This window comes from Alexandromys fortis, unplaced genomic scaffold (assembly GCF_014885135.2).
Source record: "Alexandromys fortis isolate MF-2015 unplaced genomic scaffold, M_Fortis_MF-2015_v1.1 scaffold_240, whole genome shotgun sequence".
Taxonomy (NCBI): domain Eukaryota; kingdom Metazoa; phylum Chordata; class Mammalia; order Rodentia; family Cricetidae; genus Alexandromys; species Alexandromys fortis.
The window spans coordinates 641,775-657,809 of record NW_026068133.1 but is presented as its reverse complement, the minus strand read 5'-3'; the positions used below and the strand labels follow the sequence as shown (position 1 = coordinate 657,809).

Here is a 16,035-nt window from a genome sequence, read left to right as displayed (position 1 = left end):
CCACCATGTGGGTTTGCGATTGAACGTAGGTCGTCAAGCTTTGGACAAGGAAGTGCCTTTACCTACTGAGCTGCCGTCATAGCTCTCATCTGTCCAATCGGAGCCTCCCCTTTGTGTGTCGGAGAGGTTAATGTTCTTTTCTTCCTTTTTTTTTTTTGAGCTAAGATTTTACTCTGTAGCCTGGGCTAGCCCCATCATCTGTTATCAGTGGCTGGAGTATTTAGGCTGTACCCAGGGTATGCGAAATATTCATGAATGAGGCGAGGGCTAGACCTTTTCTATCTGAGGGGAAAATAAGGAAACAGACATGCTTTCTGATGGTAACTTTCTCTTTTACGTCATCTTAAAAACCCTCTCTGAGAAGCTCTCTGTCTCAGCAGTTACATGCTTTGCATATGTGCAGCTCCCCTACTGCACAGCCATAGACCTCTACACATCGTTACATCCATTCTCGTGGAATTGTATTCTCCACACATTCTGCACATAGTTGCATACCTTCACGTTTCTGCTTACATCTCTCACACTTGTCCCCTCTTCCCCACTCAGCTACGTCCCCCTTTCAATACACACACACACACACACACACACACACACACACACACACACACCACAACACACAGATAAATAAGAAATAACATTTTGAAAAGATATAGTTAATATGTGACAAGAGAATAATTATTACTGGATTGATTTAAACGGTGAGGTCCAGAGTCAATGATAACAAACTGTTATAAAGCAGTGTGGAAGGGGTTGGGGAGATGGCTCATGCAATCCTGATGACCTGAGTTCAATCCTTGAAATCTTCATAAAAAGCCAGATGTGGTGCACAGCTGTATTCCCACTATGGAGGGAACAGGAGAACCAGCTTGAAGCTGGTAGCATAGCTAACCTGGAATAAACAGTACAGCAGGTACAGCAAGAGAGAATGGACCCTCCTCTGTGTTTCTGCGAGGTTGAAGACCAGGACCAACTCCTGGAAGACCTCTGTATATGTGCCATGCCATGTGCTTGTCATGAGACACACTCACACGTGCGCACAAAATAACAAAGTCATAGTTTTTCTTCAGATGCTGTAGTCTGAGTTCTAGTACATCTTAGTTATAAAAATCCAGAGTTGGATAGATGTAGAGGTTAATGCTGAAGCTCACAGAAGCAGAGAGGCCAGCCACTAGAGAGTTCTGATCTATCAGAGATCAGACCTACGGGGCAATCCTGTCCTTGTACTGCATCTCCAGACTCCATCTGTCTCCCTGACACCTCAGACTGCCCTGAGCTCTTGTCTCCTCCTGTCTTATATTTCTCTCTCTTTCTGTACATAGCACTCCTGTATCCACTTCCCTAGTGCTAGGATTAAAGGTGTGGGATCCCAAGTGCTGAGATCACTTTTCTGTGAGCTCTGTTTTCTTTTTAGACCAAAGAAAAACAGCTTGTGTAGCTCAGTGTGGCCTTGAACTAGCAGAGATCTGTCTGCCTCTGTCTCTACTTGCTGGAATTAGATGTGTGCTACCACTGCCTGGCCTCTTGTGACTTTGCACTCTGATGTTCAGGCAAGCTTTATTTGTCAAAATATAAATGAAGCTTTACTTCATTTCTCCCTTCTGTCTAAATTAAAATAGAAGGCTATAACTAATATAAGAAAAACTATATACAATAAGTGCAATAGCTATATACAATATATACATACAGGCAAGAAATACATCAACAAATGTCTAGTCCATTTGTATTTGACAAATTCAGAGAAAATACTACATTATCTAGCCTATCGTGGGTCCAAAGTGTTGTACCTAATTCACTTTCTATCCTAATTTGCGTTACCACTCAAAACTATCTTTTGATATCTTCCAACCTTATACACTTTGTTCCTCTTTAATGGATTTCTTTTCTGAGTCTGGTAAACAAGCAAAACTCTAACTGTAACTCTCTGGTCTTCAACTCCCTCAGATACCCGAGAAGGAGATAGTATTAACTGAGTAAGCAGGAAGTATGAGCAAATTAATTCCAAAAAGTGTGAGAATTGACAAAAACAGTTGTCTGCCTGCACAGTCACCCCAGGTTCCTCTGCAACACTGGGGCGTCCATCTTTGGCCTACAGGTCTAGAATATTCGACAGTCTTTTCTATGAAGCAGGATTTTTTTTTCTTTTTTTGGTTTTTCAAAACAGGTTCTCTGTGTAATTTTGGAGTCTGTCCTGGAACTGGCTCTGTAGATCAGACTGACCTCGAACACACAGAGATCCACTTGCCTCTTTCTCCCGAGTGCTGGGATTAAAAGTAACGGATTTCAAGTGCTGGGGTCACCTTCTCTTTAGCTCTGTTTCTCTTTTAGACTGATTCAGTCGTGTGTAGCCCAGGGTGATCTTTAACTAACAGAGATCCCTCTGCCTCTGTCTCTCAAGTGCTGGAATTAAAGGTGTGAGCCACCACTCCCTGACTTCTTGTGATTTAGCACTATACTCTGATCTTCAGGCAAGCTTTGTAAACATAAACAAAATATCACTACAAGATGCAGAGAAACGGAGAAAGACACCAGTGTGAGCTTCCGGCCTCCATGTGCATTTGGACAAGTATAGACATATGCACATACAGACTCACATACATTGTGCATCCACATGCATGCACACATCCACACATGCACCACATATGTATACAAGCACACACAAATATGAGGATTTCTTTGCAGCCCTCATGATGGGTGGACCCAGCAGATGGAAGGCAGGCAGAGACCGATACTTCCAGCTGAGAGGCTCTGAGTCCCACAATGTCCTCCCTCCACATCTCAGCCTCACCTCTTCTGTAGTTATAACTCGCATGTGTTTGCTGTCCCAGGATATGGTGACGTTCAGGGACGTGGCTGTGTTCTTCAGCGAGGAGGAGCTGGGGCTGCTGGACGCTGCCCAGAGGAAGCTGTACCGTGATGTGATGCTGGAGACCTTCAGGATGCTGCTCTCAGTGGGTGAGGATGGGGTCTGGGTTTCCCGGATGAGCGACTGGGACCAGTACTGGGAGCCTGGGAACTGCTGGAGTTGTTGTCTGGGCTTGGTTGTCTAACTGGAAGCACAGGTTTCTCATGGCTCCGTCCATCTGTCCTTTGAGCTCTATATGGGAGCCTGCTTGGTTTTATTAACTTGACACAAGCTAGAGTCTTCTGGGAAGAGGAGCCTCACTTGAGAAAATGCTTCTGCCAGGTTGTCCTGTGGGCAAGTCTGTGTGGATTTTTTTGATTGATTATTCCTATGATCATGGCCTAGCCCACTGTGGGTGGTGCCAGCTCTGCCAGGTGGCTCTGAGCTGTGTAAGGGGCAATCCAGTAAACAACACCTCTCTCTATAGGCCAAGCTAGACTGTTCTCAAACTTGCTGTATAGCTGAGGGTGGGCTTGAACCTCTGATCTACCTGCCTCTCCCCCAGATACAGGTATGATAGACATATACCTTCATACCCACTCTTTTTCTATAGATCTAGTTTTGACAAAGTAGACATCATCAAACTTTTGTTTTTCTGTCTTTTTCCACATAGCACCCCAGCCCTTTACACTGGGTCTGATAGCCCAGCTGCAGAATTTAGAGGAGCTCTGCGTGGTGGAGGCCCAAGGAGGTGAGATCTCGGGGGGGGGGATGCTGCTGGACCAGTGGCAGGAGTGCTTTCCCTAACAGGGCAGAGAATAGCATTTCTCTCCTTAACTCTCCACTGGTCCCCACTTCACAAATAGCATAATGGCTTTTAAAGTGCTTAGAGCAGGGCTGCTCAGATGGCTCCTTGAGTAAGGGTGCTTGCCCCCAAGTTGGAGACCCAAGTTCCATCCCTAGAACCTTTGTGATGTTAGGAGGGAGTAAACTGACTCCCTCAGATCATACCATGGGTAGAGCACATGTGTGCACACACGCAGATATAGAGCACACACAGACATGTACACACACACACACACATGCACACACACAGAGACCACACACATACACACACAAAAAGTGAGAGTGCCCAGACACATAGAGTCAAGAGAGAGACAAAAACTGACATTTTTCTACTTTGGGAACATCCCCTTTTGTTTTCTTTACTGGATCATCTAACAGCCCATGATAAACCACAATGACATGCTTAGAGTTCACTAGACCTTTTGAATGGGGCCACGTTTAATACCCTGATTTTGTTAAGAAAACCCATATCTGTGAGTTCGAGATCAGCCTAGTCTACAGAGTTAGTTCCAGGAGAGCTAAGGCTGTTACACAGAGAAACCCTGTCTTGAAAAACAAAACAAAAAACAAAACAAAACCCAACAAACAAAACGAACAAAAAAGAATGAGGAAAACTCATGTTGTTTTTGTTTTTATTTGGAGACAGGGTTTCTCTGTATAGCTTTGGCTGTCCTGGAACTCACTCTGTAAAGCAGGCTGGCCTTGAACTCACAGAGACCTGCCTATCTCTATCTCCTGAGTGCTGGGATTAAAGGTTGCTCCACTATTGCCCTGCAGAAAACCCACATCTGAGGCCCCCACAGAGCCCTGGGTTTGTGTTTCCTGTGTGTGTCAAGTGTTTTGTCAGTCTCCACAGAATCAGTGTGGCCTTTCTGTCTCCTGATGTGAGCCACGTGTTACACACCAGCATCTCTCAGTAAGGTGTTCACTTGTGTGTTTGTCTGGATTCTCATCCTATAGGAAGCCAGGGTGGACGTGCTGTGGAGAATGATGAAGACATGGAGTTAAGCTCCCTTTGTCCCAGAGAGCTCTCCTCCTGTCAGACCTGGCCACAGGGTGCAGGCTTGTTACCCAGGGATCAGGATTCCATGAAAAGATGTCTAAAGAGCAACACTGAGTCTCAGAACCAGGGAGATTCTTCCTTCCTGGTGTGCGCAGGGCGGCTGGTTCAGATTTCTGAGGATGGGAACTACGTGTTGCCTCCTGTAGATGATGACTCTGCCTCTCTGAGAAGTCAAGAGTTTCCTTCACTGAGAGCCCAGCAGTCTTGGCAGGAATCACATCTCAGTGGGTCGTGTAATCGCCAATGGAAAGGTCAGCAAATGCCCATGAGACTTCAATTCCATGGATGTGACAGCGTCAGTTGGTTCTCATACCACAGTGACAGTGAGGGGTTACACAGAAAGGGGGAAAGCTGTAGTTTCCATGACCTCAGAGAAGAGACCATGAAGGTATCTTCACTTAAGCAGGACTTCATTAAATTAGGGCCGGTGCCCTGCCCATGTAGTAAGTTAAGAAAAGCCTGTGGCCATGGTGACAACATTGAGCCTGGCTCTCACACACATCAGCAGTTGAACTCAAGAGGGAAGCACTGTCCATGCAGTTCACATGGTGAGGGCTGTCAGGACAGGTCAGCTCTTCACTTCCATCAGAGTGTGGAAACAGGAGATGAAGGTACGGCTGAGAGTTCTCTTCTGTGGTCCCCTCTGAGACTGTGTACAGAGCAAATGCTGTGCCAGGGCAGTGAGAACGCCCATCATGCCTACCCTCTCAACCCTTGTGGAAGTGTCCACCCGGGCGACACCTCCCAGAAGAGCGGCATCCCTGAGAAAGCTTTGCCTTGTTGTTTACACTATAATAGTAATTTTATGGTCCACACTAGGGAAGAGCCCAACAAGTATGAGGCGAATGGGAATGTTTCTAGTCAGAGTTTGTATCTTCAAGCTAATCAGGACATCCACGGTGAAGAAAAACTACATCCAGGTGTGGTGTGTAGAAAAGATTTCACACATTGCTCAAATTTTAACACTGAGCACAAAGTTAACATGGCAGAGACTGTCTATAACTCTGAGTGTGGTGACCACTTCAGTCTGCCCCCACATTTCCAGGACTTTTCAGCAGTGTACCCCAGGGAACAACCACATAAACATTTATGCAGTACAAGCTTTGATCAAAAATTGTGTATTCCAAGCCATCAACAACTTGACTTCCTTGAGAAACCTACTTATAAAGAGTGTGGGAATGGCTGTAAGTGGAGTTCTAGCCCCCAAGATCAGCAGAAACCTAAGCCACACAAATGCAACACCTGTGGGAAAGGCTTCAGTGACAGATGGGTTCTTACCATTCACCAGAGAGTCCACACAGGAGAGAAACCATATCAGTGTAAGGCGTGTGGGAAGAGCTTCAGTCAGAGTGCCTACCTACACTCCCACCGGAGAGTTCACACTGGAGAGAAACCATACAAGTGTGAGCAGTGTGGGAAGGGCTTCAGATGGAGCTTTAATCTTCAAATTCATCAGTGGGTTCACACAGGAGAAAAGCCCTATAAATGTAGAGAGTGTGGCAAAGGCTTCAATAAGGCCTCAACTCTCCTGGCCCATGAGAGAGTCCATACGGGAGAGAAGCCTTACCAGTGTGTTGAGTGTGGGAAGGAATTCAGTCAGAAATCATACCTTCAAAGCCACCAGAGCATTCACTCTGGAGAGAGACCATATATATGTGAGGTGTGTGGGAAGGGCTTCAGTCAGAGAGCATATCTACAAGGTCACCAGAGAGTCCATACCAGAATGAAACCATGTAAGTGTGAGATGTGTGGGAAGGGCTTCAGCCAGAGTTTCCGCCTCTAAGCACACCGCAGGGTCCACACAGGGGGAAAACCATACAAGTGTGATATGTGCATGAAGGGATTTAGTGAGAGTTCCCGTCTCCAAGCACATCAGAGGATCCACACAGAAGATAGACCCTACAAATGTGAACAGTGTGGTAAAGGCTTCAGTGGGTATTCCAGTCTCCAGGCCCATCACAGAGTCCACACTGGGGAGAAGCCATACATCTGTGAGGTGTGTGGGAAAGGCTTCAGCCAGAGGTCAAATCTTCAAGCTCATCAATGACTTCATACAGGAGAGAAACCCTACACGTGCGATGTGTGTGGTAAGGGTTTTCGGTGGAGCTCAGGCCTTCTGATCCATCAAAGAGTCCATAGCAGTGATAATTATTTCTGTAGGGGGGAAGAGTACAGGAATGGCGAGACTTCTGAGAACCTATGCAGAAATGAAGGCCTGTCAAATGCTGTTCTGTTTTGTTAATTAAAATGTAGTCTTTGTACCCAACATGAATGCCAGGGTGGTTGGGAAACAACATGGAATAGAGCCCTACTGAGAGCTTGCTGAAGTCTCAACAAGCTATTGCAGAGGATCAAGAACTTTCCAACCTGCATGTCAGCAGAAATTAACAAAAATATGATGTCCATGTCCACCAGAACAGAAACTTGATGACAGAGTTTTTGTCCATTGCCAGGGTTTCAAGAGCATGATTGGAGAGGTGGCTCTGCCATGATGAGCACTGGCTGCTTTTGAAGACCGCATGGCAGATATCTGACACCTATATCGGGCCCAGACATATGTTCAGGCAAAACACTCATATACAGAAAAATAAGTAAATAAATGAAACCATGTGTAGTCGAATTTTTCCCCCCGACTGCCTGGTCCCAAATAATCACTCAGAGGCTTATATAAATTACAAATGCTCAGCCAATAGCTCAGGCTTATTACTAGATAACTCTTATATTTAAACTAATCCATAGTACTTATCTATGTTTATCCACATAACTTGGTACCTTTTCTCAGTATAGCATTATAGTAAGAATTCTAATTGATCTTAATAAAACCTGGAGTCAGATTTTGGGGTAAATGCTGAAAGATCAGAGAGACAAAGGAGCAAACCACAGCCATCCCGCACCTTGCCAACTTCTCAGTCCCAAAAGGACTAAGCTCTTGTCTTCACCCTGCCTTATCACCTCCTCTCCCCAGCCATATCATTTCCTGTTTCCTCCTCCCTGGTGCTGGAATTGAAGGTGTATGCCACCACTGCCTGGCCTCTCTGATTAACTAGTGGATAGTTCTGCACTCTGATCTCTAGACAAGTTTTATTGCTAGAGGACAAACAAAATATCACTACACAGCATCCTCACCTTGCTTCTCTGTGTTTGCTGGTGACTCTCTGACTCCACCCTTCCTTTTCCCAGAATTCTCCTAACCTGGCTCTTGTGCTCAGTCTCTTCCTACCTGGCTATTGGCCAATCAGCTTTTTTATTAGCTAACGAGAGTAATACATATTCATAGTACACAAAAATATTATTCCACAGCAACCATGATTTTTCCTAACTCAAAATAGTCACTCAATGATTTTTGCTCTATGAGTAAAAATATGCAAAGATACCACATTTGAAAATGTATTTCAAAATGGATTAGAAGGGACTGCAAATAAGTGACTGTCATTTAAAATGTAGGACCTCAAACAATAGTCTCATTAAATAACAGCAGTTTGCTGAGCACCCCTATCTCTGTCCTAAGCAGACAGGTGCAGTATTCTTTAAATAAGGTCTTCCTCTTTATGGTTCACTGTTAGGGCTGGTTGTGTGTGCGTGAGCACATGTGTGTTATGTATTAGTGCGCATGAATGCAGTGCCCATGAAGGGCATAAGAGGATTTGGTTCTTCCAGAACTGGGGTTACAGATGGTTGTGCTAGGAGATGAACTCTGGTCTTCTAGAAGAGCAGCAAGTGATCTTAACTGCTGAGCCATCTCTCATTCCCCCATTCATCCCTTTGTCAACCACTACTTCCAAGGGAAGATTATGCAAGCCCATGGTGGCTTTATCAACCAGGATCCTCTGAATTCCAAGGAAGAGAAAATTCAGAGCTGTTTGGACTAGGAACAGTATTTGTCAGTATGTACAAATGTAGCAATAAGAGAGGTGAGGTGCGGACCTGGTTCAGGCACTGGCCTTTCTGTTGCTTCCTAGGTTCTCTCACACGAAACCCTTCCTGCAAACTTTTTTCCTTAATTTAATTTTTTTCTTTCTCAAGACAAAGTTTCTCTGTGTGGCCTTGGATGTCCTGGAACGCACTCTGCAGACCAGGCTGGCCTTGAACTCAGAGACTGCCTGTGTCTGTCTCCTGAGTTTAAGTGCTAGTTGATTAAAGGCGTGCTCTGCTGTCGCCTGGCTTCTCCATGCAAACTCTTGTCTTTAAGTTGCTCACAAGATGACAGAATAATAAGGTAAGAACTCTGTCTCAGCAATGTGTGGCTGAAGAGACCTCTGTAGACCTCAGTCAGAAAAGACTAAAGAGGCAGCAAGGGATATCCCTGGATCTTCAGACAACAATGTTCCAAGCAATGGCAGGTTATCTTGGAAAAAGGGAAACTTTGGGTAGAGAATCTTTTGTGGTACATATACACAGGGATGGCCAAAAGCTGAGCGAACAGCAGGGACACTTGAAAAAGTCCCCCATCACTCCCACTCTGACCGTAAGCTCGAAGCAACACTAAGTTGGCCCCGTGATACCGTTGAGACAACCACTTCAAGAGAGTGACCCTATTCCAGCCAAACTCCTGGCCAGATCCGTTCGATGTTCTGCTGTAATATTCTGGCAAAGCAGGTGCACTCAATTCCAGGCATAACACCACTCCTTCCATGCCTGTTGCTGTCCTGTGCTGTGCAGCCTTTCCCTTTACTAGGAGACAGCAGACTAAGCACTACAATGACAGTTAGAGAAGACCAAGTTCAGGGGTTTTGGGGGACTCACATTGCCCAGGCTTGCCTCAAACTTGTGAGCATAGCCTTGGCTTGATCGTTATGACCATGGGTCTAGGAAAAGGCAGATGTTATCACCCATAAGCAGATAGGCTTCCATGCAAGTTGATAGAGGCGGCAGGGAGATTTCCAGACAGAAAGCTTGTAAAGAATGTTTCCGAATCTGACATGGCGGTGCACACACCATTAGCTGGTGTAGGCAGGAAAATTGTGAATTTGAGGCCAACTTGTGATACTCTGTCTCATCAACTACAAAAATTATGCACAGCTGGGCGGTGGTGGCACACACCTTTAGTCCCAGCACTTGAGAGGCAGAGGCAGGCAGATCTCTGTGAGTTTGGGGCCAGCCTGGTCTACAAGAGCTAGTGCCAGGACAGGCTCCAAAGCTATAGAGAAACCCTATCTCGAAAAACCAATATATCTATATATATGCATAACATAGCTTGAAAAGTAACAGAGAACTTGACTGTAGGTCAATAAAAATATCCCATGATGGATATTTAATAAAATAAATATCCATGAGCCTGGCATGGAGGTGCATGCCTGTAATCCCAGAATTTGAGCAGTGGAGTCAGAAGGATTAGGAGTTCAGACTTTTTATCAATTACAGAAGAAGTTTGAGACTATCCTGGGCTACAAGACATCTTATCTTTTGTTTTTTTTTAAAGTTAAACCCCCAAAATGTGAAAAAAATAAGCATCCAAAAGTAGAATAGTGTGGAGTCTAATGTTTGGATGATTGGAGGCCCATGGGAGAAAGAAGAGGGAAAGAGAGAAGAGAGGAAATTAAAAGGTATCCGAGGGATAAAGGCTAGTGAAAGACCTCACCTAGGTTCAATACTCACGCAGGACACGAACAGAACATCAGGGTGTGGCATCATGGGGCATATGCTTTGAAGAAATGGGGGCCAGCATAATCAGGAATCCAAGGTACAGAATCTACAGAAGGGACACAAGTCTGGAGGTAGACAATGACTTTCTAGTCCAGCCTGAACTTAAAGGAGAACCTATCTTTAAAAAAAAAAAAAAGCCCAACCACCCGGTGTGGTGACGCAAGCCTTTAATGTTAGCTGGCAGATCCCTGTGAGTTCGAGGCCAGCCTGGTCTACACAGCAAATTCCAGGACAGCCAGAGTTACACATAGAAATCCTATCTCAAACAAACAAAAGAAGAAAAAGAGGAGGAAGTACACTTTATATATTATTTCTGGAGGGAAGATGGGACAGTGCTAACGGGGCTCATCAAGCAGTGCTGCACGGGGGAGGGGCATAGTACCTTAAGCGCATTCCAGATGAGCGCGCAGCAGCCGAGGGACTGATAACTCCAGCGTCTTCATGGGGAAAGCCAAGTTCCCAGGACCTTTGAGGCCCAGGCCTCAGCTCTAGACCAGCCCTGTCAATTCCACTCCTGAGCAAGGTCACAGAAGTAGGTTCCTTTTGTGTTTTCACTGGGGCCTCAGAGAAAGCCCTGGATTAATCAGTCCAGCCCTCAATGCTTTGTCTGTGCATTCTATGTGCATGGGGCGCTGTGGATACCAGAAGAGGACATTGCATCCTCTGGGACTGGGTTCTTGACCGTTGTGAGCCATCATGTAGATGCTGGGAACTGAATTCTGTTCACTGGGTGAGCAGCCATTGCTCTTAACTGTCGAGCCATCTTTCCAGCCCTGAGAGAGCTTTGCATACAACATACGATTATATTAATTTTAATATTTATTAAGATTTATTCCTTGTGTGTACAGTTGCTTTAGAAGGGAGGTGAGAGGGCATTGGGTCCCTTGTAACTAGAGTCACGTGTTTGGGGGCTGCCCAGTGTGGGTGCTGGAAACCAAACTTGGGTCCTCTGTAAGAGCAAAATGAATTCTTAACCATGGAACCATCAATCCCATGTATACGGATTTGAATTTTAAAAAAATATATTAGTTTATCTTTTCCTATTAAATCCTAAAGCCTTAAAGCACACAAAATCTTGTTGTTAGAGTGGGTTCCAGCTATAAGCTGTCTCAGCAAAGTCATAAGTAGACTCCTTGGTGTCCCCACCCTTGAATATATTTTGGGGAGTAGCAGATGTCATTCTATCCCCAAATCTCAGTCATAGCACCCCGTTTTAAGAAGCCATCAATGACGAAGCACAGAGTCATACCCCAGCCCCTCTCTGGGGGATTCTAGGCAGGGGCTCTACCACTGAGGCACACTCCAGCCCCTCACTGGGGGATTCCGGGCAGGGGCTCTACCGTTGAGACCACCCCCATTCCCCACTGAGGGTTTCTAAGCAGGGGCTCTGACTCTGCTGCTGAGCCAAGTTCCCACATCTGTGCAGTTTAAGCTTTAAACTTTTGTAATGCAGCTAGACGGTGGTAGTGCACAGCACGGGGCGGGGGGGGGGGGGGGGGGGGGGGGGGGGGGCGGGGGGGGGGGGGGGGGGGGGGGGGGGGGGGGGGGGGGGGTTAACGGGTATGGCTGTCCGTGAGTTTGATGCAGCCTGGTCTACAGAGTGAGTTCCAGGGCTGGCTCCAAAGCTACAGAGAAACCTGTTTCAAAAAACAAACAAACAAAAATCCCCAAACCAAAAAAAACCCTTGTAATGCAATATAATATAGTACACCAGTTTTTTAAAAGTATCCACAGTTGTCTTTAATGGCATTTCAGAAATGTACAAAACGAAAAGCAGTCCTGAGAACACGCTCCTGAAAACCGATTTCTGCTGAGTGCACTCTGGTTAGAATAGCTTGAAGCTTATGGACGCTTTAGGGTTCTGGGGAATGCGGTGCTAGAGAGGCATCAGAGCTAGGCGCTTCCACTGAGGCATTCTGGGAATTGTGGTTCTGGTACCAGCGGCAGTCGGGGGTCGCTTCCGCTTCTGCTAGGCGAGGCTACCTGGCAGTGGTTCTAAGGAGGGAGATCCTGGAGCGTCCCGTGGCCCATCGTGTGTGTTCGTGCTACCGGAGTCTTTCCCGCAGGGACCGAGCCTGCGACCTGGGCGGGAACGGGGCGGCCGCGGCTGGGTCCTCTCACTCTGGACTCTACCTGAGGCGGCGCTGCCCTGGATTTCTGGATCCATCTCAGCTGCTGGGAGCCCACAGGAGAGTCTAGCTTCCCCTGGGAGCCTGGCAAGAGGAGCTGTGATGACAGATGGCCAGCGTCCTGAAGCCTTAAGTGGTATGCAATTCTGTTTTTGAAATGCAATATTTCTGCGGTTATTTATTTATTTATTTACTTAGAGAGGGGACCTGCCACAGCTTGTGTGTATGGAGAAGGTCAGAAGACAACTTGTGAGAATCGAGTCTCTCCTTCCTCCATGTGGGGTCCAGAGAATTGAACTCAGGCGGTCAGGCTCAGCGGCAGTCACCTCTGCCCGCTGTGCCATCTCACCGATCCAAACGCCCTTTTCTTTAGAGAGGGTTTGAGGTGTTTATTGGTCATTATCTTCATGCACGTGGGAGAAGAGACTTTGTGGAGGCTTTTGGAGATGAGCAACGTTTACTAGTAATTAAATCTTTTAGAACGAGAGACGGGGGAGGGGACAGTTTAACTCCTACGGATGGAAACAATTATATTAAGATAGCTGATCACAGTGAACAGACCCTTGTGAGTTTGATGGTCACTCACTCACAACACGTCTTTCATCAGAGTTGCGAGCAGCTTTGTGAAGTTAAGAGTGTCTGCTGCAGCCCTGAAGCTGCAGGGAATAGGATGCGGACTTTGCTCACCCTTTGCGGGGAGTGAGGTGGTGCACGGGTGGCTTGGTATCCTGGAGTTTACTCTGCAGGTTAGTGCGAAATAGGTAGGAAAGCCAGGCTGAAGCGCACAGACGTGGAATGGCAGCGCTTGGGGCCGATGGAGAAGCTGAGGAAGTCGCTGGACTGACTGTGCTAACGATACTCTTTCAAAACCCTTCCTCCTCCAGCCTGCGTCCCAGAGCCCTGCCTTGTCCCAGGGAGAAGAGAACAATGACCAAGTTAAAGGTAAATTGAATGGGCTTCCTTCACTCTGCTCAGGGCTAGGGATTGAAAACATGACCCCTGTACGCTGGGCAAGCGCTATGAACTGTGGGAAAGTGTGAGGAGGTGTTGCTAAGAAGAAAGTTGTGTGTGTGTGTGTGGGGGGGTGGTAAAAAAGGATAATGGGGGGCATGTGGCTCAAAGTGTGTTGTGCACATGAAATTTGTAAAAGAATAAATTTTGAAATAGAAAAAGTGTGCTGGAGAGATGGCTCAGCAGTTAAGCTGTTCTTCCAGGGGGTGTTTGGCTCCCAGTGCACACACTTCTGATAACTCACAAGTGCCGGTAACTCCAACTCCAGGGGATCCAATGTCCTCTTCCGGCCTCTCAGGGCATCTGCACACACATGTACACACACACATAGCCGCATAACATACACATACATTAAAAAAGAATTAAGTTCACTTACATTTTAAAAGTCACATCATTTTCTACGGTTTGCCAGTTTTATTTTGCAAATATGTATGAGTTCTCCATATTGGTGTGGTTTATGAAACTTGTTCATTTTAAATTTTGTACTACTAATTGTGTGTGTGTGTGTGTGTGTGTGTGTGTGTGTGTGTATGAATACCGGGGTGGGTGGTGGTGGATGTGAGCATGCCAAGGCATTCATGTAGATGTCAGAGGACAGCTATTGAGAGTTGGGCCTTCTTCTTGAAGAAGTAGTACCTTGACGAAGTAGGGTCTTTTAGTTGGCAAGTTCCAGGCCACTGAAAGACCCTGAACAAAAACAGGAAAAGGTGGCTGGCCCTTGAGGAAGGACACTGGAGGTTGTCTCCTGGCCTTTACATGCGCGTGCACAGTCATACATATAATTACACATACACGCATGCATACTTGTGTACACATGTGCACACAGAAGACTGGTCACGTTCATCGCCTCATTTGGCATTCTGAGCATTCATATCCCGCACAGTCAGAGAGCATCTGGCTGCTGCCATCTACACAGCTTCGGAGGTGGACCCAGCTGGGGAGGTGGAGGTATGAGGAAAGGAGAGACACACAGACACATGTACAGACAAGCTGGGATCACGTGAGTCGTGTGCTCTGGTGGTGACACCAGCAGCTTGGAAACTCAGTACATTTATGACCTACCATTGTGCACTAGGAGGCTGAGGCATGTTTCGGTTCTTTTAAACAGGAATTATAATGCAAAGGAGTGTATTTTACATGGTGTTCAGCCAACTTCTCCAGCTACCTATAGTCAGTTCCAAGGAGTAAATGCATTTATTTTGCTAAAAGCAGTGGCAGCTTTTCCAGTTAATTTGCAGACAGTAAGTATCCCTCATTCTTTGTATTCTGGCATAACCAGGACACTTAAAAAAAAAAAAAACTTGGGTACTTTGGTAAATGATTAAAAATAGCAGTTTTCTAAAACTTTCACTTAATTAAAAAATTTACATTTATTGTATTTGTATGGGTGGTGTCCTTTAAAAGTTATATGTGTGTAATGCAGCCTTTATGGGACACTATGTGGCCATGAATGGCAGAATACAGAGAATGATGGTAGTGTTGTTGGACACATATTGTGTGTTTCATATGTGGTTGTAGGCCCTTTCTGTGGTCTCCGCAGATGGGGGAAACTGAGGCACTGAGAAGTCAGATTCCCAGGCTCATCAGGCCAGGGATGCACGGAGCCTTGGAGCATGAACTGAGGCCCTTACGGTTTGCAGAGCCCGTGCTTGCATCTGTGATCCTGAACGCAGCTGCTGCTGGCAGAGGCATGTTCCTGAGAGCACAGAACAGAGCTGCTGGCTGTTCCAGAAGCCTGTTAGATTGACAGGACTAAGGACATCACGAATGATTCAGACTTTAGTGCCATCTGTCATATTCTCCAGGACACAGAAACATTTCACATGTAGAAGCTTGGATTTGGAAACACTTGCATAGACTTTACAAATAAAGAATTCTGAATCAGAACTCTATAATGTTCTGCCGGCGTGAATCACTTTAAAATGATGCCATCACTCATAAAATGGGTTCCAGGACATTTTGAATTTAGGGGATGAAAGTACACCTGAGCCTTGCTGCCCAGGAGAAGCCGGGCATTGCCAGCTGTTTCCAGCACAGACTCGGCACATTATTCCTGACGTGGGTTTGCGCTCTCTAACTCGGAAGTCTGTGGCGTCCGCTTTAACGGCGACCCCGCTACACAAAGGCACCGGTGTTCCCGGTGCTAGTGTTTTTCTCGTTTGCCCCCAGCCTCTCTGTAGCCATGGAAAGGAGTGATCAGGCCCCTGTAGATGCTCAGGTCCTAGTGGCGCTGGGTGTGAAACTGAGGTGGTACGTGTTTGCTGTCACAGGAGGCAGTGACGTTCAGGGACGTGGCTGTGGTCTTCAGTGAGGAGGAGCTGGGGATGCTGGACGCTGCCCAGAGGAAGCTGTACCGTGATGTGATGCTGGAGACCTTCAGGAACCTTCTGTCAGTGGGTGAGGATGGCGGCCTGTGTCCCTTTGCAGTGTCCCAAGTTCACACTGCTTTTCTCTTAGGTTTATTTATTTTTTATTTTGTGAATTTCTGGTGTTTTGTTTGC

The 16,035-nt window shown here is 46.3% G+C and overlaps 2 protein-coding genes across 2 annotated transcripts in view; both read left to right on the top strand.

Moving 5' to 3' along the window:
• LOC126490991 (zinc finger protein 112-like) overlaps nt 1-12,593 on the top strand; it is a 39,389-nt gene extending 26,796 nt beyond the window's left edge. The window contains exons 3-6 of the mRNA XM_050126360.1: nt 2,826-2,952; nt 3,516-3,593; nt 4,649-6,411; nt 12,252-12,593. Coding sequence (XP_049982317.1) covers nt 2,826-2,952; nt 3,516-3,593; nt 4,649-6,411; nt 12,252-12,593 — 2,310 coding nt within the window. The remainder of the gene's footprint in view (nt 1-2,825; nt 2,953-3,515; nt 3,594-4,648; nt 6,412-12,251) is intronic.
• LOC126491009 (zinc finger protein 235) overlaps nt 11,977-16,035 on the top strand; it is an 11,923-nt gene continuing 7,864 nt past the window's right edge. Inside the window, exons 1-3 of the mRNA XM_050126382.1 lie at nt 11,977-12,659; nt 13,408-13,465; nt 15,805-15,931. Coding sequence (XP_049982339.1) covers nt 13,451-13,465; nt 15,805-15,931 — 142 coding nt within the window. The 5' untranslated portion in view covers nt 11,977-12,659; nt 13,408-13,450. The remainder of the gene's footprint in view (nt 12,660-13,407; nt 13,466-15,804; nt 15,932-16,035) is intronic.